Below are 22,564 nucleotides of genomic sequence, written 5' to 3'. Positions count from 1 at the left end.
TTTATAGTTACAGTGATGGACCGACACACAGACTGACATCACCATCTGCTCAGCGAACAGTGTTGAAACGGCCTGGATTGCATCAAACCCTGTTTGTCTATTCTTTTAGCAATGGATTTATGAGGTGTTGTGACAAAACGGGTCCCACAATCACCAAAAACAAGAACATTGTCACTGCTAAGGTGAACTTTTGATCGGGGGTTTCTAACTTCTGACTATCATACTTTTACAACCTTGTGAAATATTGTGGAAGCAGCTGATGAACTCATCCCTTCATGGAAAGGTCATATACTTATACATATATATATGGACATATACATATACATATACATATACATATACATATACATATATTCCTCTGCATCTACTAAGAATCGTTGTTTGCTGGTAAGCCCTTATCAGCCCTTCTCACTGCACCCCTTTAAGAATCTTAAAAATATCTTGTAAACTTCATATGCACTGAGGTTTTGTGTGTGTGTGTGTGTGTGTGTGTGTGTGTGTGTGCGCGTGTGCGTGTGTGTGTGTGTGTGTGTGTGTGTGTCTGCAGGCACATGAGGTCCCTGAGGTTTAATATTATGTTCTTACAGTTAGCAGATGTACACACTCTTAGCAAGTTTGTGATTCAGTGCATTTGTATCAGGGACACACATGCGTCCTCCCATAAAGACACTTTCACTCAGTCGCACACACACAAACACCCTTACAAGTTGTTCTTGAGCCAGTCGAGGTAAGCTCTGACTGCCCTCTTGCTTACATCGAATTCTAATGGCCAGGATATGAGGCTGAAGAATCCGTGGAAGCCGTCCTCATAGTGGATGCTGGTCACTTTGACGCCTGCGTCCTGTAAGCGCCGCGTGTACATCAACCCGTCATCCCTCAACACGTCATGCTCACATGTTACAATGTACGCTCGGGGGCATTTAGCCAAAACCTCTGGTCCTGCTAGCAGTGGTGATGCCCTCACGTCCAGCAGCCCCGGCACCTCCTTCACTGCCCCCTGTGAAACTTTCTCTACAATCACACGCTTGTAGTTCTTCTTGTATTTCGGTGGCAGGAGGACGGTCCAGTCTAACCGTGCCCTCAGCTCTGGGGTGATTTTTGAGTGCTGTAGGGAGCTGTGGTTGTTCGCCAGGCACTGGGAAAGCAGGGAGATGTCACCGGCGAGGTACTGCAGCCAGAATTGGACCAAGTAGGACAGGTAGAGGGGGGGTACAAATTCGTTTTGCATGTAGGAGGGCGTTTTGAAGTCCAGAGCCTGGAGAGCGGGGTAGATCAATGTCTGGACGCTGAATTTCACACTCATAGTGTCATCTACTGAAATCTGGGAAAATATAAAACAACACATGAGGCTTTAATCTCTTGATTTCTGTCTGCAGTGCATACTTTCCTACAGTAGATGGCCTCTGTCTGTACCTCCTGAGCGATCGCGGCAGCCAGGTTTCCTCCAGCACTGTCACCTGACACAGCTATGCGTTCAGGGTCAATGGCGTACCTGGTCAGAACCTCTCGGGACAAAAAGTGCTTGGCAGCAGTAAGGCAGTCGAGATACGGCACTGGGAAGTGCACCTCTGGATACATACGATACCTACACATCAGCAGAACGACTAGATAAATTGATTGAAACATTGGAGCACATGTGATTAAGCACTCTTCCTGTAAAGGGTCACTCCCCCAACGACACATGGAGGTCAACTGACTTATCTCAAGGAGGACTACTCAACTTGTGAAAGCGTCCAAATATGTTTTTATATCAAAGCGCAGATCCGCATCAGCAGTCGTTTCTGTCACTACGAGCAGAAAAACGTCCAAACGGTACATTAGTGTTGCAGGAGGAGAAGCACTTACTCAACCGAGACCACGACGGCGTTGAGCTCGTCCGACATCATCCGGCAGAACATGTCATATACCGCCGTCTCTGAGGATGCCAAAGGGAGATGGAAGAAAAGTTAAGTACCAAAAAGGAGCTTCCTGTTATTTATTTCAGATCTTAGTGGGAGACGTGCACACAGAAACTACAGGTAACACTGCATTAAGGTGCACATATTGACCAGTGACTAGCTGCTTGTTAACATGTATTTGTGGCATGTTGGCTGTTTATTGGTCATTATAAAGCTCTTATTAATGCCTTATTCTGCATGACCATATTCTACAACTACTAGGCCATTGTATAAGAGTTTTCCCTCCTTATTTCTGCTTATTGATAGTCAAAAGTATAGTCAGTGTTTTTAATAACCTAAGGCATTAATAAGGGCTTTATAATGAGCAATAAAGAGCCAGTATGCTGCTAATGTGCATGCTAATAAGAAGCTAGTCAGTGGTGTGTATGTGCATACACTTCACAAACATCTGGACAAAGTTTTTCCCCTTGAAGGTTACATCAGGGCAAATTTAAGACGTTAAAGTTGTGTTTGTAGTTAAATTCATAACCAATTTAAAATCCAGAAGAAACCTTGCAATACTAGCCATTTTCCAGGAGTGCCCATACTCACTGGTACTACCGATGGTCCAGCCTCCTCCATGGATAAACATAATCCCCCTCCTCAGATGACCCTCCCCTCCAGCCGGGGGCTCGTAAACACGGACCGGGACTCCGGCGAAAATGATGTCGCTGACTTTCACTCCGGGCCATTGGCTGGACTCAGAACCGAACAGCCTTATCAGCAAGTCATTGGAGGCCTCCATGAAGTACTTGACGTACTCCATGTGACTGCCATAGCCCAGCCAAGTCTTCAAAGAGGACTGAGGACAGAGAGGGGACAGGATGAGGACATGAAACTGCACCTGAGCGTAGTTCCTCACCACACAGGGAAGATTAAAGACATGCGAAAGGGAAACAACTGGAGGACACATTTATCTCACCCAGTCACCTTTGTCCTCCTGCACTGCATCTCACTGATGTGTCTGTCTGTCCTCCTGCCCATAAACATCTCAGACTGTCTCAATAATCAGGTTGAGTCAAGGCCAGCAGACAGCTGCTTAGGACAGAGGAGGCTCAGAGCCAGCCAGCTACACTGAGACGGGATGGCCTTTTCGTAATAACTTCACTTTTCTCATTGTCATTCGCTGAAAATTTGACCAATGTAGTTCTGGCCTCAACCGCTGATACCGAGTCCTAATCTCACTATTAATCTGTAAACCTCACTGTTAGTTAATCATTAAAATGGCTTTTTATGGCAGGCGAGGATTTCTGAAAAGCTGAGTTAGCAGCCTGCTTTGACCAAACCAATGCATCTGATAAAGGCAACAGTTTTATAATAAAGTAAGATAAGATAAAACTTTACTAATCCCACCTCGGGGAAATTAAATTGTTGCAGCAGAGTATGAAAAGAGACGCGTAGAAAGACCAAAAGTATTTTGCACAAGATGTTATGCTCATGTTAGCATAAGCAGTGCAATATTGCATAATATTGACAAACTGTATTTAATGTGAATCACATTCAAACTGATACCTGATCAGTTTTGCACATCAAAGTCTGGTGACAGATGTTGGGGAGCACTACTGTGTATGTGCAAAAACAAAGAAGTATGAAGCCTTTAGTGGCTGCAGAGGGAGCTGTGCCAAGTCTGATCAATTGCAAGTGATGTCAACACAATAAAATATGCAAACAGTACTATCTGCTTAGATTAAATGAGAGGAGAGGAACGTTAATGTGCAATCTACCCCAGGCAGTGGGGCAATAACTGATATCAGTGCTTTTCACCTATAGTGTCCGTTTCAATATGCAGAACAAAGGTGAGGGTGAAGAGCTGATTGTCATCAGTCAGCCTGACATGAACTTCCTGATGGGAGCATGACTGTCAAAATCAACCTCTTTGCACATTTCATGCTGCTACAAACATGAGAAGACACTTTGGAATAACTAACTTAACCAGAACAGTTCATGCTGTGCCGCAGACTTTTGGTGTTATGGCTCTGCATGCCATCTGCCATATGCCATAACATCTGCTCAGGAAATGCACCAATTTAAATACATATAGCGAGATGCTGGTGCATCAACTATTCTTTATACTCTAAGACGCTACAGGTGTGCTTCAGTGTTAATTTCATTTCATTTTCAACACTTGGCTTCAGAAGGTGAGGTCAAAGTCTGTATCTGCACAGGCTCTACTGGGCTGTGGGTTAACAGACGAGTCTTTTATCAATCCTATCAGTATAGTAGCTCAAAGTTTCTCAAACATGCAGCACATGCAACTTAACATTTCACAAAACAGCTGCTATCAATGATAGTTACCAATGATGCCTTTTATTTCGAGCTAAACAAGTGCACAGAGAAAGGTGAAGCTGAATTTGCACACCTGCTGCATCAGATGCAGTCCACTAACTGCACCCACGGCACATGCACCAGGATTTACCCCTGAATGAAAACATCTCCTCTCACCAGGTGCATCCCCGTCCGAAATCCAGTATCCAGCAGCATCACCTTCCACGGCTGCTCGATGTTGTCAGGTAGCGGAGTGTACACATAATAAGCGACGGCCACCGCGGCCAAGACCACCGGGAACAGCCTCATCTTCAGTCTGACAGCTTCAGCGTCTTCAGCGCGTGACGGACTCTGCCGGTCTGCTCAGGTCTGCACACACTCTGGTCAGTCACTGGAGAGACTGGGAGGAGCAAGCCAGGCTCCACAGCTTGGACTAGAAATTAGTGATGTGCGGATCGATACTGAAATATCGATACCTCCGATACCAGCTCTGTATGCTCTAAAATCGATTCTCAAATCAAAATATCGATACTTTTTATACTTCAGTCATTTGAGGTAATGTATATCATTAACAGGAACACAGTGGAAAGTCTAAATGACACACGATTGGTGGGAACTATTTTTTCTTCCGCCTGGGTAAGTGCGTAATGGGGAAGCGCAGCGGCGCACTGCTCAGTCAGTCAGTCAGTCAGTCAGGCTGTAGACACTATGGCTCAGCGGACACGCAGTCATGTGTGGAGTTATTTCAGCTCCACAGACAGCCAAGACGCGGTTTGCGATATCTGTGGAAAAACAGTAAGGAGTTGTGGCGACACAACGAACCTTGTGAAACACCTCAGGTTAAACCACAACACAGAATACGAGGCATTTCAGGTGAGGCGGACAGAGGAGGAGAGCGCAGTGTCAGGTGCTGCTGCTAGGGCAGGACAGACGTCTCCGGCGGAGTCCTTCGGTGCTGCAGGCAGACACTGTCCAGGTACAGAGGGAGAGCATGTGGAGCGTTAAGCGCGCTGAGCACTGTTGCTGTTGGAGTTGTATGGTTATGAAATAAGTAACGAAATAAATACATGCTTCAATAAATAACTGCATGAATTCAGTTTGGAGTCAAAATATGTTTATCACTGAGATAATCTCACATACGCAAAAAAGCCTAGATTTATTCAGGTAAGATTTAAAGCGAATTACACAGACTAGGTGTCATTAAATTATACAGAGCAATTGCAACAAAACAGAAATGGTGAACTTAGAAAAATATATACCAGAAAAGATAAAAACAAAAAAAATAACATTTTATCTGAAAAATATACCTGTTAATATTCACAAACTCTAGTTTTCTTTAACTGTTCAATAAATATTTTAAAATGTAGTTATTGACAAACTCATGCAATTATTGTGGCATTTATTTATTTAATTAAATATTTTACTGGCAATTTCAATTTGAGTCACCCAGTATTGTAAAACAGCAAGTGTTTGTATCCCCTTATTGTAGGCTATTTGGAGAGACTGCATACATAGTTGAATCTAAACATGATTACACATTAAGTGCAAAATAACCCCATCATTTGTTTTGCCCTGTGGTTTTGTGTCATTTGAAGATGATTCCCGGAGACATACAGACACAGACACATTAAGTGTATTTGCATAAAGCCTCGGTATCGGATCGGTATCGCCGATACCAGCCTGAATTTTACTCAGTATTGGATCGGAAAGGAAATTGGTGGTATCAACATCACTACTAGAAATTACTTTGTGGGACCGATATGCACTTTCGTCGAACACTTCCGTTATGAATCTTCAAAATAAAACCTTTATTCACATAGTGCAGGCTTTTATTTTGAAGGCAGTGCGATAACAGCGTATGGACATCTGGGAAATGAGTTGATTTTGGGACAGCTGTGAGCACAAAGTTGTATTACATAAATGTGACCACGGAGAGGCACCATAGAGCTACAGACTGCAGCCAGGACTCCACTCAGCATTAAATCTGGTTGAATCCATAATGTGTCAGACAGTGAAAATGAAACCACTTAAAATAGGAAAGTTGGCTCGGAGAACAACTTAAATAATTTCAGTATCTTTAACTATTTGATTTTTTTTTTTTTGGAGAAAACAGTGAAACATGTGGAGGCACATATTCAAAGTGCTGCAAAGACATGCTTTCTCTGAATGTATAACTTCTTGAGCTACAGGACACAGAGAGCAGATCTGATATTGCAGGAAGCTCAGTGTACAAAATAAACTAAAATGACTCTACCTAACTCTGCAGCAACTACGCTTGAGCAAGACTTTCCACTTCTCTTAGTTTGACAGTTTCCCATCGATTCAACAATTCATGTAGGAAATAACAATATGCTCCTAATTATGTAATGATGCTACTGACACGCATCTTTATTTAATAAAAGAAAAGCTGAAACTCAAAATCAACACATGATATTAGTTAATAAATAAACATGAACGGGTGATATATGTGGATTAACTTTTGAAAGTATTGCTTATAATTCCTTTTAATGCTGTTTAAGTCAGTTACAACAGTGATGCAGAACAAAGCTCTGGGTTAAACAGTATTAGTTGTGACTTCTTTTATTGCCTTAAACAATGAAAGGAATAATCTGTGGATTCCTCATGACTCTCTACATGAAGCCAGAAGTGTTTTTCTCATGGGATGTTGATCAATACTGGAGCAAAGCCTTACTGGAATGAATTAGAGGTTGAAGTTGTTGGAAAAAGCTCAGACTCATCTTGACCGTTCACAGGCTATTGATTTCTCCACCTCCTCTCTCCTCTGGCTTTTTTTGTTTGGTTTGGTGTTCAATATTTACACTGAGCCAGTGTTTTCACAAGTCCCCACACCAGGCAGAGCACATCTGACACCACTGGAAACTCTTTGAAAATTTGCTGTTTGCACGACTTTGAAATTGATCACAGCAACAATTTGGTGCGACATCAAAGAATTTTCTTGTTTTTAACGGTTATTTTTGGGCAGTTCTGCTTTTTATCTGATGGGGCACAGAAGAGAATCCGGCAGGAAACATGAGAGAGAAAGGAAGCCATGCAGCAAAGTGTCCCAGCCAAATTCAAACCGAGGACATTGCAATTACACGGTATGCATCTCGCACCACTGAAGCCACGGTGACGCCCGATGACTGATTTTAAAGACTGGTGTGAATCCAGGTCACAGTTACAGCGAGGCGCAGAGCGGCACAGTGTGGTCAATGGTGACGTAGCTGCAGGGCTGCAGAGTAACTGCTTATATGTAATGGTGTTACTAAATTAAATTACAAAATAAATGCAGCTGTAATCCATCACAGTGAGGAGTTACATCCGAAATATATTCTTTTCAATAAGAAGCTAACATGCAGAACACTCATTCTGCTGCTGTGCATCTCTTCACAGTGCAGGAAGGCTTTCTTTTGGCATGTTTCCAGATCATGTGGGTCATTAAAGCCTTTGGGACAAATTTGAGTGCAACACCATCAAGGGTAGGATGGCTCACGGGCAGCCGTCTCTACGTCTGGACAGGCTTCACTCATTGGGCAGCATTGGCTCAAGTTTTAAGAACTGCCTTTGATTGGTTCTCGTTTGAATTTGTGCCACCTCTAATCTGCCAGTCATGTGTAATCAATGCAGAGTAGTGCTGTGAGGGTTACACTGCCAAGGTTAATTGCATTTTTAGGACTTTTGTTGAATTGCCAAGTTTAAAACATTTGTAGGAAAAGTAATGAAAAATGAACCAAATGATGTGATTTACATTACTTTGATGAAGCAGTTAAATAGCTGCATATCTTATTACATTTTCTCACATTACGCATTAATTACAAATGTAACCTTCCCAGCGCCGTGCATCCAGCAGCGGAGACGGGACAGCATGTCTCAGTGTCACTGTGTCTCCGGGTTATTTACTGCCCTGTGTCTTCCCACGGCATAGCTTTTAATTGGACACTGTCTGTCCCTGGTGGCCCTGTGCTCCAACATAAACAAACATCAGAGCAGACGAGGACCTGAGCCCTGCACGGCCTGGTTTTCCAAAACACAGCAGCCGGACCACCAGACCATGTCAGCTTAGCCTGCTGGAGGACCAGAGCGGGGCTCTGAGATGAGGTGGAGAGGTGGCTGCAGAAGGTCACGGTGATGCCTTCGCTCAAAAAGCACGGTTACTGATATTTGACTTCAAAAACTGACGGTAATGGTGTTGATGTTTGTGCAGACCCTGTCCCACATGGATGTCAAGACTTTAAGAAATGGTTTGTCATTATGCTTTTTCACTTTCTTTGCTGAGAAGACAATAAGACCCTTACATCTGTCCTTTCAATGTAAGGCTACAACCATAGATGGCTATCTTAGCATACTTAGCTTAGCATAAAGACTAGAAACAGCCTGGCTCTGTCCTAAGGGGAAAAAATCAGTACTTCTAACCTTCACTAATTAACACATTGATCTCATTTGTTTAATGCGTCCATCCAAAAACTGAAGTGTAACAATTACAAGTTGTGGTTTTATGATTATTTCATGGCTGGGACCATTTCCCTAAAATATCTAACTGTTGTGAACTCATCAGGTTTACATACTGTATTAGCCCTGGGCTGTCGGTACATTATGATATTAAAATAATACACCTTACAGTGTAACCTGGAATAGCTGGAGGAAGAGAAGCTTTTTTTATTCACATTTTGGTGCAACAAGAACTATTTACACCACGCTGGGAAGGTAGGTTGTGCTTTACAGGTGGTTTGAAAAGTTTCTATGGACGTCTTAAAAACTGCATCCAACACACCGAAATCTGACCACAGCTGCTGCTCCTGATGACACACAAAAATACAAAGTTTTTGCAAACATCTTGAAATCCTAAATCCTTCAGGGGGGGTCAGGGTTTCACACTCCATGATCACCTTCAGCCCGACGCTGATGCCAGACCCGCTCTCTTTCCAAACGTCCGCGTCAGCAGAAAGTTGAAATTGTGAATGTTAATATGATACAGTATATGTGCTTCCGTGTGTGTGTGCGCGTGTGTGTGCGCGTGTGTGTAGTGGAAAGAGTATGCATTAAAATTCCCTCTTCCTGTGCCCTTCCCCTTCCCCCCTCCCTCCTGTGTTGGTCTGGCGTCTCCCTCCAGTCTGTGGTATGGAGGGCAGAGAGGGGGCCTCTCTCGTGTCGCTGACTGGAATTACACTTATGGTCATTTAACATGGCGGTTTGCCATTTCGCGCAGTCCCATCTCGTGGTCCAGCCTCTTTTTTTGACTCTGCCTTTACATGTGTTTGATATAAGATATTTCACCTATAAACAGCACCTTGAGCTCACTGCTGTGCATCTGGCGTTCTGATTTTCACGGCTCTGCGTTTCAGCGTCACTGGATTTAAGCAGTACTTGGTTGAAAAGATGCAAAAGACGTTTAGCAACAACCTGCAGCAAGAAGAAATTGAAAGCACTGACTGAAACACTTCTGCACAGATAATTTACATGATGTGGCTGATGTGCATGTAAAATCAGGAATGTTCTCCCTCAATATGTTTAAGAGGGAGAGAAAATTCATCTGGGATGCTGATCTGGACGACTACTCAGGCCTCTGTCGCCGTGTGTGGATCTCCACAGTGAGTCACAGACACACAGAGGAACGATAACATTTCCCTTCAGTGCATTTCCATCATACATATTCCAGCTGGGTCCAGAAACATTTTTACCCTAAAAAAGTTCACCAGAGCTGGGTGGAGCGATACTTCAGGTCCTCTTCTTTGACAACAGGCTAAGGTCCTGCTGAACTGTCACACCGTCTTGGCTCACTGGGACAGTTGAGCGTAACAAAGCCATTGTTAATGTCATTAGTAACACCTGTGCTTTTAATGTCTGCTGTGAGAGATGCATTCGAACATTTCCAAACAGGATCCCTCGTGATTCTGCAGGTGAAGCTCTGCAGGTAGGTTTCTTATCGTCCTGACGCAGCACAGGTGGAATCTCTGAATCAGTGCATGCTCTACTTAATTACAATTTTGAGGTACTTGAACTGGAGAATTCTAGTTTTCTGCTACTTTAGACACTTACTGGTTACTCTAAAGGTTATTATTTTACTTCCAAAACATAACATGACAATTAAAATATGATAGATTATGATAGAGAATATTTCTAGATTAAACTTCCAGTGTATAAAGTGGTTAAAATAAGCTCAACATTGAACAGCTATAATATTAAAATGCTCCTTACGTGATAATGCATCAGTAAAAATATAATGTATATCGTAATATAACAATGACAGCAGCCTTTCAGTGAGTACCTTCACAATGTTTTATCCACACTTTGCTTATAATTCTCCACTTTTACTTGAATAACATTTTGAATTCTACTTCTTATGGAGTACTTTTACACTGCTGTACTGTCACTTTACTTGAGAAAATCTGAATGCTTCTTCCACCTTCCATGCAAAGGTCTTTGCATAAGAAAACAGGGATATCCATAGAGTCATGACAGAGGACAGAATCTATGTGATTTATGAGACATTATAGATTTCTTTGGGCATTTCATGTCTGCTAAGTCAACATTTTTCAGCAGACCTCACATATGGGATGTGGATACAATGCATTGTGTGCATGTGTGCGCTGGCACACGCTGCACACACACTTCTGCCTACACACAGTGACAATAACGTGGTATTCAGGAATGTCATGGACAGCAGGCCCGTTGGTATGCTTCAGCTGCAACACAGCCTCTATTTCTGAAACGACAAACAATAACCTGTTGTTATTCCGGCCTGTGTCAAAGTGTCAAGTCTGAAAGAAGGAACGGAAGCAGGATTAGATTTGCTCTGGGTGGCATGCTGTTGTTGGTGTGAGGCGTTCATGTACCCACTGTTTTTCAAATAGTCGACGGCTATTTGCTCTGTTGCTAAAAAAAAAATACAGTAATCATCTTAGCAGGAATCATTACATCTTTAATTTTTCATCTCTATTGTGGTTTTTCTTTCACAGCATTGTCAGTTTTCCAAGTTTCCAGCAAAGTACAGGGATAGCATTCTGCTGCAGTGTTGCTGATCTGTTTCAAAATGGCATGAACACTTCTGAACAGACTGCTGACATTGTTCTAATTTGCCTGATGGCTGATTGAGTGCGCGTTTGCTTGGTGGCATGCAACAAGAAAGAAATGAGAGGTACACACTGATTGCTCTGCCGCACATGCATTACGTAAGTTAACAGTTTAATTGAACCGGCCCAGACTTGTTGCAATTACTGTTGCAACATCAGATGAGGCATCGTGAGGATGTGACACAGACGGGCTGAGAGTGATGAAATCAAACATCTGTTGGGCTGAATTCACACACTGTGCTCAGCTGTGTGGTGTGGTTTTACTTTTTTTGGATTACTGAGTGGATCTACTAAAAAAGAAAGTACAACAAGAAAAAGATCCTTAATTTTACATGAAATATGCATACGTTTTTGTTGTGGTAGTGGTGTGGTTCTTGTGATGGCAGTGTCTGTCTGATGGTCAGTTGGCTTAACGTCAGCATGTGCAGGATGGAATAAGCATTTAGCTCACAGCAGTGCTGTGGCTAACAGAGATGCTAGCGTGGCTATAGACTCTTTTTCCACTCTTTTTTTACTTTTGTCTTTTTTTTGGATATAATGTATTGAAAATAATAATAAGAATTAAAGATGTCAGAGTGTATTCAGCTAAGTCTTCTTCTGAGTCATAGCGCCAGGCCAGCTAACGACAATAGGCCTAAGTCAGAGAGATTTTCCGAATCTCATTTACTGTATTAAATGCCCACACAAAATAGCCAGAAGCCAAAAACGGCTCTGACTAACACTATCTTCAGCAACAAATTAAAATCTCTGCTTTACGCTCAGTGAGAGGAGGAGATAGGAAGTGAAAACAGCACAGTCTGATATTCAGTACTCTATCCAGTATGTCTATTCTTAACAGATCCACTTGTAGAGGTGAGGTTTCACATGGTCTTCATCACCCGTTTCACAGTTTCTCTCCCCATTTTTTTCACCAAACCCCTCCCCTCCACTCCCAACTAAGTCTTTCCAGAGCCAGCTCATATCTAGTTACCGTAAGATTCAAGTTTTCCATTGGCCTCCTGGGGATCCTGGACTTTACATTTGTAAAAGATGGCTGGTACGGTCCATTCACGGTGCCCAACAGCAGAGAGCGCGTCAGTTTCTTCCGTTTGTGCATCCCACAGTTTGGAAAAAGCATCAGGCTGGCAGCCGGCCTGGGCAGAGAGAGGTCAAAGGTCAAGCGTCGTATAAGGACTGATGTGGACAGCCACATGCCTCAGCCCTGACCTTTAACCTGTGAGGACAGTGCTGTACTGTTCTGCAGAGGAGAGATGCAGCCACACAAACACACACACTCTCACACACAACCTCATTATGCCGCCTCAGTGGAAACAGTGGCAAATACAAACAACCACATTAAAGACAATACGGCAAAGCTCATAAGGCTGCAGGGATTATCATAGTAGCTTTGATTAAACACGCATTATAGAACACGCAGATGATCATGCACATGCACATGACCTCCTACTTCCTCCTTGGCATACTCAGCCGACGCCCCGTCCCACTCCCATGCGCCTTCCCTTGGTCTAAATAGGATCCTGATGTTCTGCTAACCAAGCCCCCAAACCCCCTCCCCGTGCTCCCATAAGCCAGAACCGAGGCTGTTAAACGCGGTTTCGCACTCCTCCCCTCGTCCTCAGCTGCTGCAGAGCGACATTGACAAGAGGCAGCTGTTGCGGTGGTGAGAGGGTGTGATTGATGCAGTAGGCAGCAACCAGAGAAGATAGATAGATAAATAGGCAGATACTCAGACATATGGTCGGGGTGACTTTCAGAATGCACATCCACATGATAAATATGTGAGCAATTGCCATTTTATCAGCACATAAGTCTGCGGTTGTGGCTTGTGGGATTTCTTCAAGCAAATTTGGAGCTTGAGTCCCTCAAAAAAAAAAAAAATGCAAGGATGAGACCATTTGGACAAAGGAGCTGCAGTGGAGGACCTGGAGATGTTGAGAAGCCGAGGAGCCTGGCTTGAGGACAGGAAGAGAGCTTCTTGGTCTGGACAAGGGAGCCAGTTTAGACAGCTGGTATCATGCAACACTCTAATAAAACTCTTCCCCTTTTACTAACATTTCCCTGTGGAGACAAAACCCAAAACTCGCAAAGACACACAACGATACAACGCAAAGTTCGACGGTGCGCACACACTCGCAGGCAAGCCGGCTCCCTTGTAAAAATGCATGTGCACTCGAGGGTTTTATTAACTGTGGCTTTGTAATAAGCTCACCTCTGCCTGCCAGATTCAGGCCTGGATAACTGAAATGTGGTTTGTGTGTAGTGTGCGACCTTTTCGTCCTTGGCTCTATATGTGATGCTGTATTTCTGGCATCTGTTGCTTTCAGCAGAAGCTCAAATCCAGGTGCCTTGTCCTTAAGGCAGCATATATGTGTATGTGTGTGCAGTATATTCGTGCTGGTGTGTGAGGTGCTGAGTGACGCTCCCTGTTCCATTTTGTCAGGATGTGTCAGCACCCCCATTGCTTTAACTTTTTATCCCCCCAGCTCTCTCTCCTCCATCTCTTTTTCAGCTGAGTTGCGGCTCTCAGGAGTTCAGAATGGTCTTATTTCAGTTTTAGTCAAGGTGTTTTTCTTCTCACTGGGGCAAAGCCGCCGCTCGGCTCCTCTGATTTCCCTCACAAAGGGCTTGTTAACATAGTTAGCTGCACTCATTATGAAGCAAAGCTAGCTTCCAGCTGCTTATTGGTTTCATTTAGAGGTGCCAGCGATTCATTTCATGGAAAACACCTGAATTTAAGGTGCATTTTCTCCTCAATGTAAGGGTCTCATGAGGAAAAAGTCGAACTATGAAAGAGCAAGAGTTTAGAGTTGAGATATCTGCCTCAAAGGCTCCTATGCAGTACAATGGAGGTGAACGGAATTTAGTTCATTTTCCAATTCAATTTTCCGACATGCCATAAACCCACTAAATACATGCCTCAAGTCTTCATCAACTATCACTTTGAAGTGACATGTCACAAACATGATTTTGTCTGTGATTACTGGATTGCGTAACCATTGAATGCCATTTTTGATACTGTTCTGGAGGATTTGGTGCAGTTTCTCCACTCTAAACCTTAGCTAACTTGCTATTTGTCGAACTGTTGACGCGAAGCGATTTGCACGTGTTTTACCTTCTGTTGCGCCTTCTCTGTGCTAAAAGGTAGCTAACATGCTACTTGATGTGGCTAAACTATGTTGAGTTTAAATGTTAAACTACATGCTAACAGCACATTAAAAGGTTTAACAGCAGCAAGTCTTTCAAGACACAGTATTTCCCTTTACTCTGGATTATCCACAGACCTCGCTGTCAAACATTTTAATAGGAACATGGTGGAAGGTAGTTCCTGATTATCCAGAGTAATGGGGACATTATTTCCAGACAGACACACTGCCACGTTTGTATTTTTTAATTTCTTTTTGCCACCACAACAAACAATATTTGTAGACTGTGCTTCTAAGAGATGTGCAATCTTAAAAATTGTGCAATATAAACCAAATCTGTCTCTGTGGCTAAAAAACACTACTGGTAAATGAGAAAATAGCCTTGTTTTGGTAGCCTATGGGTGAACTTGAAACTTGAAAGCTTTAAGGTTTCACTTTATTGCTGTTCTTCACAGGGTGTAATACGTTTGGTAATTTATCTGGGAAGTGTTCCCGGGCATTGCAAACAAAATTAGACGCAGGGTAAAATTATATTCAGCTCTCTGTTGCCATCAGGGACTCGTTATGTAAGTGGTTTAAAATGTTTCGGCAACTTCTTGTTATCCCTCTATCTGGTCCTCTTCCTGTAACGCTGTGTTAGTGTTTATTTTTACCCAGTGGGCATAACAAGGTAGGCTACTGTCCAGCATCTGCACACACACAACTTCCCACAGACAGGCCTATGTCATGTGATGCAGGCCTTAGTTGATGTTGTTACAGGAGATACATTCCTGCAGCATTTGGAGGGGGGATCTTAGGTGTGAGTGCGTATGTGCAAAGAGCTGGAGTGCTTTAAATCAAATCCACCGCACATCGTCCATCAGCAGGTCTTAGCTCCACTCATCGGCCGTGTAACTTCACACCGGCGATGATGCAACCACAGTCTACATCCCATTTAAGCGTTTTTTTCCCCAGCCCTCTCGGGTCGTCAGCCAAACCTGCGGCCTGGAAGACGGGGGGTCAAATATGTCTCCACAGAGCAGATTCCCATCGCCTTCTAATTCACACAAAGGTGCGTTCTCCTCCTGAAGCCGTTCTGTGGGTTTCACAGTCAGCCACCTGTCCAAATAAAAAAATGTCTCTGTGTCTACACTTATAAACTCAAACCGTGTCATAATCTGCAGTCCGCGCTGTAGTCGACTACCTGGTCTCCATAGAAACACAGATTTTAAGCACAGGAATCTTCCCCAAATAAGTGTGGTAAAAGTACACCTGCCGCCTTGTGTGAACACTGTATTTCACTGTTAGAATTCATAATTCATTGATTATTGAGAGAGGCCCAAGGCATCAATCACACACAGGGAGATTGTGGTTGTTATCAGACCGTTAAAACCTTTAGTGATGACTTCTTGTGCCGCAGACTACAGCTTCTCCAAATTATTCATGTCAGGGATCACTAAAAGCTCCACATTAGAGCTCAGGAATAAAAATGAGATGTTTTGTTGTTGATTCGGTGTAAAACTGAATAACTGAATACACAAAGAAACAGGCTGATATTGTGGCAGCGATGGTGAAACCTGTGATTAAAGCAGACTCATTCACAGAGACCCTGCTGCTCTGTCACACCCCTCAGGGTCTCATACAGCCGTGCGTCCCTGAATGTTTGCTTTCAACTAAGGACATCAACAATGTCTCCATCCATGCAAATATTAGACACTGAGAGCAACTGCTCCGGCCATACATGTCCTCATCCCAGCGACGCGCAAACCTCCCTGTCAGACAGCTTTGTTAAGTGTTGGGAAACAGTCAGTTTGGGTTGATTTAGGCACCAAAACTTCTTGGTTAGGTACAGAAAAAGGGACATGAACTACAGTATCCTGGGTAAAACTAATATGTTTGCTTGACCCGTCATTTGACCCGACCTCGCTCCCCCTGAGGACATTTTTGCTCTTTATACTGGGTCAGAGTTAGCTGAAAGCCAAGAAGACCAGGCTCATTTTTATGACATAAGCAATGTATCAGATGGATATGGTAGAAAAAAGTAGATTTACCATATACAAGTAAAACTTGGACAAATGGAAATACTATGTAAGATATATTTACTTTAAAATATGATGCATCAGTATATTCTACATTGCAATAATTATGTAAATGCATTTGTCACTAATTCATATTATCTTACTGTACATATGCTGGAAGACTACTAATAACCGGCCAGCCTGTCAGTCTACTCCAGCCCCCGCCCCGCCTGCCTGTTAACGGGAACTCCCCCTAAGTTCCCCGGTTCTCCTCTAGCAGCTCATTCTCTCCATGAGCTGTCACACACACACACACACACACACACATATTCCTACACACACACACACACACGCGTCCGCAAACACGGAGTCGCTGCGTGTCGGAGCAAACGTCTGCCGTTCCCCGGTTACCGAAAAGCGGCTGTTCGGTTTCGCAGTCTGCGGCGAGCCTCGTCGTGACAGAGTTTGGAAACGGCTGAAGGAGAGGAGTAACCGGGGGGTGGGTGGAGGAGAAAAAAGGTAAGGGATTGTGTCAGAAAATGAGTGTTTTCCCTTCCCTCTGTTTAGAAACTTTACCGTGTGTTTGGCGTCTCCTGAGCCGTCTCGTGCGCTGCGGGGATATCGCGCGCGTCGTCAGCTGCAGCCTTTTTTTTTTTTTGAGAACCAGGCCGTGTTTGTTGAAGTGTTTCTGTTTGCGCGCGCGTATGTGTGCGTGTTTGTGCTCGCGCGCGTGCTCTTTCACATCAGAGGGGGGGATCCTCCTGTTGTGTCACAGGAAGTTTGGAGATTGCACGCGCAGATTGTAGCGGATCATTGAAGAGGTGGGGGGGTGGACCACCTGCGCACGGCAGAGAGCAGCCATGTCTCGTGTGAGTGAGGTTTTTCCTCATAGAGAAGTGCTCAGGTAACTTCAGTCCCTGATCCCTTTGTTTTTTTATTGTGAAGTTTTTTTTTTTTTTTTTTGGGGGGGGGGGGGGGGCCTCAAGAGTCCAGTCCGGGAACTGATTTTTTTTTTTATTCCCCCCCCACTCTTCTTTAATGTAAGAGTGTGAGACTGTTATCATTATTACGTCAGATGTACATGTTTTGCTGTAGTTGGCACACAAGTATCCTATTAATCTGCCTGAGAGCCTGGTATTGACTTCAAAGCATAGTGTACTGACTGAGGCTAATGCACTGAATAAGGCAAGTTTATATCTGTCGCACATTTCATTTGATTGATGCGTTTAACGGCCTTTAAAAGCCACAAAATACGATTAAATAGGAAAAAAATAAACTGGTGCTTCTAGCCTTCATACACTCATGTGGTGCTCGCAGTTTATCACTGCTGTGCGTCTTGTGCATGCAAGTCTGCGTATGTCCTTCGACACTCCCATCATTGGCTTGTTTCTGTGTGTGTGTGTGTGTGTGTGTGTGTGCTGGGCGGTGATATCCTGTCAGATCCTGTGGGGTGGGGGTCAGTCACAGGGTCTCCCCTTTGGAATTCTCCTAGAATAGATGTAAGACACACACACACACGCTCTGAACATCTTCTGTCATCTTCACGTCTTTTCTTTTAGCGATGAGCCCTAACGACCTCGCTGCTGTGATTTCTCTTTGCTTTTTACGCTGAAATACTTTTTTATTTCAAAGCCCCGTAAATAGACGGATTATAACAACTGTGACATTCTCTGGAGTTAGGCCGCCTGCTTCGCCTCGATGCTGATACTGATAGAAATCTTTACATGCATCTGATTCATCAGTGCTGAGCAGCCCGTTTGTGTTGGCCCTCTGCTTGGTGTTACCTGCTGTTGGAGCTGGGTTTAGGCGGTTCTACAGGTGTGTGATTCACCCTGTGGTTGAAATTGAATAGCTTAGATGTTTTGAGCCCATTAGTCACTGCACCTCACCCTTTATTGCTATATTTTGCTTTGATTTTTTTCACGGCTCCAGATGAGACTTCTTCTTCTTCTTCTTCTTCTTCTAGAGCCGCCACAGATGCTGGTCAGGATGTCTTTATTGCTCAAGGACACTTGGGCTTGACAGATTGTCTTTCTGTTGTGTGGCTATTCTTTTTCTACCACTTATAGACAGTGCAGAGTGACAGGAATGAGTCAGAGGGGATACGTTAGAAGAGCAACAAACCAGCGCTCTTGTTGCTCCCTGGCCTGTTCTGTGGATGTGTCTGCGAGATGATGGATGCGTGAAAATGTCAGTGTGTGTGTGTGTGTGTGTGTGTGTGTGTGTGTGTGTGTGTGTGTGAGAGGATCTTGTCTGCTGTAACTCGAGCCTGGCTGGACACACTGACTCTTGGAAGGCCACAAAGACCGCTCTGCATGAACTGTGGGGAATGTGGAAGTTTGTGTGTGTGTGTGTGTGTGTGTGTGTGTGTGTGTGCGCGCGTGCGTGCGTGTGTGTGCACTTGAGAGAGAGACAGAGCATAAACATCCCATCACCAACCACAGAACCTACAGACACCACCACCATCAGAGACATAAAAGCAATCAATGACCGACCATCATGAGCTGGATCTGTTAGTCAATTAATAGATAAGCTGAGTAGAAAATTATCAGCAACTGTTAATCAGTGACAAAAATACACGACAGCCTCGGACTCCAGCTTCTAAGGATGAGGATTTGCAGCATTTCGCTGCTTTTGAATTGTGGGGCTGCGACAATCTGGCTTCGTCTGTTCTGACGCCTGAACTCAGGGCAAAGCTGCACATTTTTTTTGATGAACTCATTCGCTGATTGGTCTTTAAAATGTCAGAAAATAGCGGAAAATGATTCATCACAATAGCTTTTCAAATAGTTCGCTGTCAAATAAGACAAAGAGAAGCAGCTAACTCTCATTAATGTGACGCTGAGACAAAGGAATGTTTGTACCTTTAGCCAAAACCATAAATTAAACGAGCAATCATTCAGAATAGCTGGCAATTAATTGGCTGTTGACGAATTAATCGCTTGCTCCAGCTTTAATTCAGTTTATCTGCAGATGCTGAGTACCAACCCGACACCTGTAATCTTTTTTTTTTTCCTAATTCAAAAGAGCCGACCGAAGCTGTGAGTCACTCCCGTAGTGGCATTTGCTCACGGCAACAAATGAGCAGCACAGGAAACAATGGCATGGCGAGAATGCAGACTGAATGACAGAATAGTAACTGTGGGCAAAAATGAATGAATAAGGTAATATTATGCACAAAGGGCTGCCTCTGCGTCTGTGAGCTTGTACAACTCAATAAAGGGGAACCACTGATATAAAGAAGGTTTTTTTAATGTGGATCAGCCATGTCAGGCCAATACCCGACCTGCTTAGTAAAGACCAGCCTTAAGATTTGGGATTAGCTGCAAATATCAATTGATTAATGGCTTAGTTCATCAAAAAAGGTATTAATCTGCAGCAATTTTGGTAATTGATTGATTATTTCAAGCAAATATTTAACAGTTTAGAGGTTTTTGCTGCACTTAATTGGCTATCTTTAGTCTTTTGGACTGTGGGTCAGACAAATCAAGACATGTGAAGACGTCACCGTGTGCTTTAGGATGATGTGAACTATATATTTCATCCTTGCATGATGCTTCCTAGACTAAACAATGAATCAGGTAATAGCGAAAATAATCGTTAGTTGCAGCCCAAAATAGAATTTTTTATAATTTTACTACATTGACATTGATGTAGACAGACGACATATTGATGACAGTCCTGAAATAAAAGGCAAAGCTTCATGCATGAGAGAAACAAATGTGAGTTTTTTTAGCTTTTCCTGACTGATGCAGAGGAATGCTTCTCTGGCGTGAAACATGATGTGAAACTAGCTCGGGGCCTGACATCTACTCCGTGAGTAAACTCATCCAAGAGTCTCAACCCACAGGGGAAAAATCAGAAAATTCACACTTTAGCAGAGAGAGAGATGCAGTCTCCACCTCCTTCCTCCACTGATGGGCTGCAGTCGTAGTTTTCCTCCAATATCAAAGGATTTCAGCGCTTATCGTCTTGCTTTAGTTGTCATTCTTGATACGATAATGATGACGGCCTATCAAACGATGCTGCCTCTTCCCATCATTATCCGTTTTTAAAGAGCCACTGACGTCAATTTAATCCATTCTAATGACGCTTTAAAAACCGCAGCCCCTGCCTTCCCGTTTTTGACACCGTTTGCTTGATTTCTCCTCTCCCGTCTCCTTTGCTTTCATCTACACATTGCGGAGGAGGTTGTTTTATGTGTTTTAACTTCCAGATAAGTTGCGTGATCGGCCACCTCTCAGCTTGAATGGATGGTTTGTGGGCGGGCTGGTGGGCGGACAGGCCGCAGAGTCCGCGTCTGTTTGGGAACTGGACTCATATGAGCCGTGGTTTCTCTCGGTCCCTCACAGATGCGCCTCTTTTCGCAGGTGCTCGTCGTTCCCAAGCTCTGTGTGTACGACTTTGTAGATGTGCGTGTGTGTAATGGTGTGCACGTATGTGTGATATTAAATCTGGGCTTTATCCATTTCTCACATAGGTGTAGAAGGACAGTACGTGCCTAGCAACAATCTCCCTTTGGAATTCACTAGGAGTGTCCTGATGTAATGGAGTAATGAGTGTGGTTGTGGTGGTTAGAGCAGACAGACCTAAGCTGGATCAGTGGGCTGAGTCACAAAACGTAGACTCACAACGCCCTGTTTCCAGTGAAAACTTTCCTTTTAATGCTGCTCACTCACCTCTGGCTGATGCCCAGTCTGCTTAATAAGGATTAGATTTAGAGCTGTGGCAAATAACTGATTTATTTGACCAAATAAAATAATTATTCTGCCACTGTTTTGTTAACTGATTCATCGTTCAAGCAAATTTTAAGGTAAAAAAACCCCCAACATTTGGCAGTTACAGGATCTTAAATGTGAGGTTTTGTTGCTTTTTCTGGGCTTTTGGACTTTGAAGGTGTCACCTTCTGCTCGAGGGTAATTGTGATCCGCCTTTTATTGTTTTATGATGTTTGCTAAACCAAACAATTATGGGTTAATAGAGAACATAATGTGCAGATTAATGAAAATAATGGTTGGTTGCTGCCAACCGTGCAGCAGTTCTCGCCTGAGGACAATGTGCATCAAATCCTGTACAGACTGTAAAAGCCCTTTGAGAAAAGTTGGTGATGTCTTATTTTGGCTTGACTTAACTAGTCTTACACGAGAGCAGGCTGGAGCAGGTTTTTAATTCGGGTAAAGTTTGTTGTTATTGAGCATATTAAACAGAGGTTCACTGCGTGCTTCAATCGTCTGCTGCTCCTTCTTCTGTGGGACGTCTTCTGTCCGCTGCAGCTCTGCGTGAAGCCTCTCAACTGTGAGAAAATAACCTTGAAGTTGTCATCAGGAGTTAACTGAATTTAGCTTGTGAGCAAACTGGGAGGGTGGACTTTAAAAGACCAGGGCGTTTACCCCTCGACAAGGGTGTAACGACGCTATTGAGTTGCATTATAGGAAATGCAGCAATTGTGGAGCACTTGTGAAAATTGCTGTATAAATAAATCAGTGGATTTTTTTGGCATTGGACACATGCTAGGATACCTCAGACTCAGACTGGTTTTGAATCTGTTGTTTTTATTTGATTAATTTTACATGTCAGGGATTTCAAATAATAAACTTAAGTGTTACAGTCACAATTTGTCGTACAAAGCGACGTACATATGAGATCACAGCCAAGGTTCTAGACCGGAGAGAACAAGTGTTACCATTTCATGTATTGTGCCTCTTTTAACTAACACGGGTGGAAATCTGTGAGTGCTGTTGGACATTGTTAAAATCATGGGATGTACCTTTAATTAAGCAAATAGCGCAGCTACTTCTATTGGAATCATGCACCATTTAGTACAATGTCCTCCTGAGACCCAGCCTATTCATTTATGTCCTCTGTAGTGGACATTTGTTTTTGGTCTATATCTTTTGACTCATTTGAGCTACCCAGCTAAGTCCTGGTGTGCTCAGTAGAGGACATCCTGGCCTTTCCAATGACATCTCATGTTTGGGTGGGATGAGGGGAACTTTGTTTTCATGCTGAGACAAAGTGGAGACTGCAGCAAAACGCAAATGCCAGGAAAAGAGAAAAGATAAGTCAAATATTGTTTTTAAACCATGGTAATCATATATTCTCTTGTTTATGAACATGTCAGAAATCATAAAATTGGAGTCAGAGTTCAGTTA

At 43.4% G+C, this 22,564-nt stretch overlaps 1 protein-coding gene across 1 annotated transcript; it reads right to left on the bottom strand.

Annotated features, from left to right (window-relative positions):
• Positions 1 to 380: 380 nt before the first annotated feature.
• LOC139342304 (neutral cholesterol ester hydrolase 1-like) lies at positions 381 to 4,535 on the bottom strand. The gene is made up of 5 exons (XM_070979335.1): positions 4,380 to 4,535; positions 2,490 to 2,739; positions 1,846 to 1,915; positions 1,414 to 1,585; positions 381 to 1,321 (listed from the first exon to the last, which is right to left on the bottom strand). The coding sequence occupies exons 1-5, from the start codon at positions 4,509 to 4,511 to the stop codon at positions 701 to 703; spliced, it is 1,245 nt and encodes a 414-aa protein (XP_070835436.1). The 5' UTR covers positions 4,512 to 4,535; the 3' UTR covers positions 381 to 700.
• Between the last annotated feature and the right edge of the window lie 18,029 nt (positions 4,536 to 22,564).

The sequence above is a fragment of the Chaetodon trifascialis genome, chromosome 14, assembly GCF_039877785.1.
Source record: "Chaetodon trifascialis isolate fChaTrf1 chromosome 14, fChaTrf1.hap1, whole genome shotgun sequence".
In the NCBI taxonomy this organism is placed as follows: domain Eukaryota; kingdom Metazoa; phylum Chordata; class Actinopteri; order Chaetodontiformes; family Chaetodontidae; genus Chaetodon; species Chaetodon trifascialis.
This window is presented reverse-complemented; position numbering and strand designations above follow the sequence as displayed.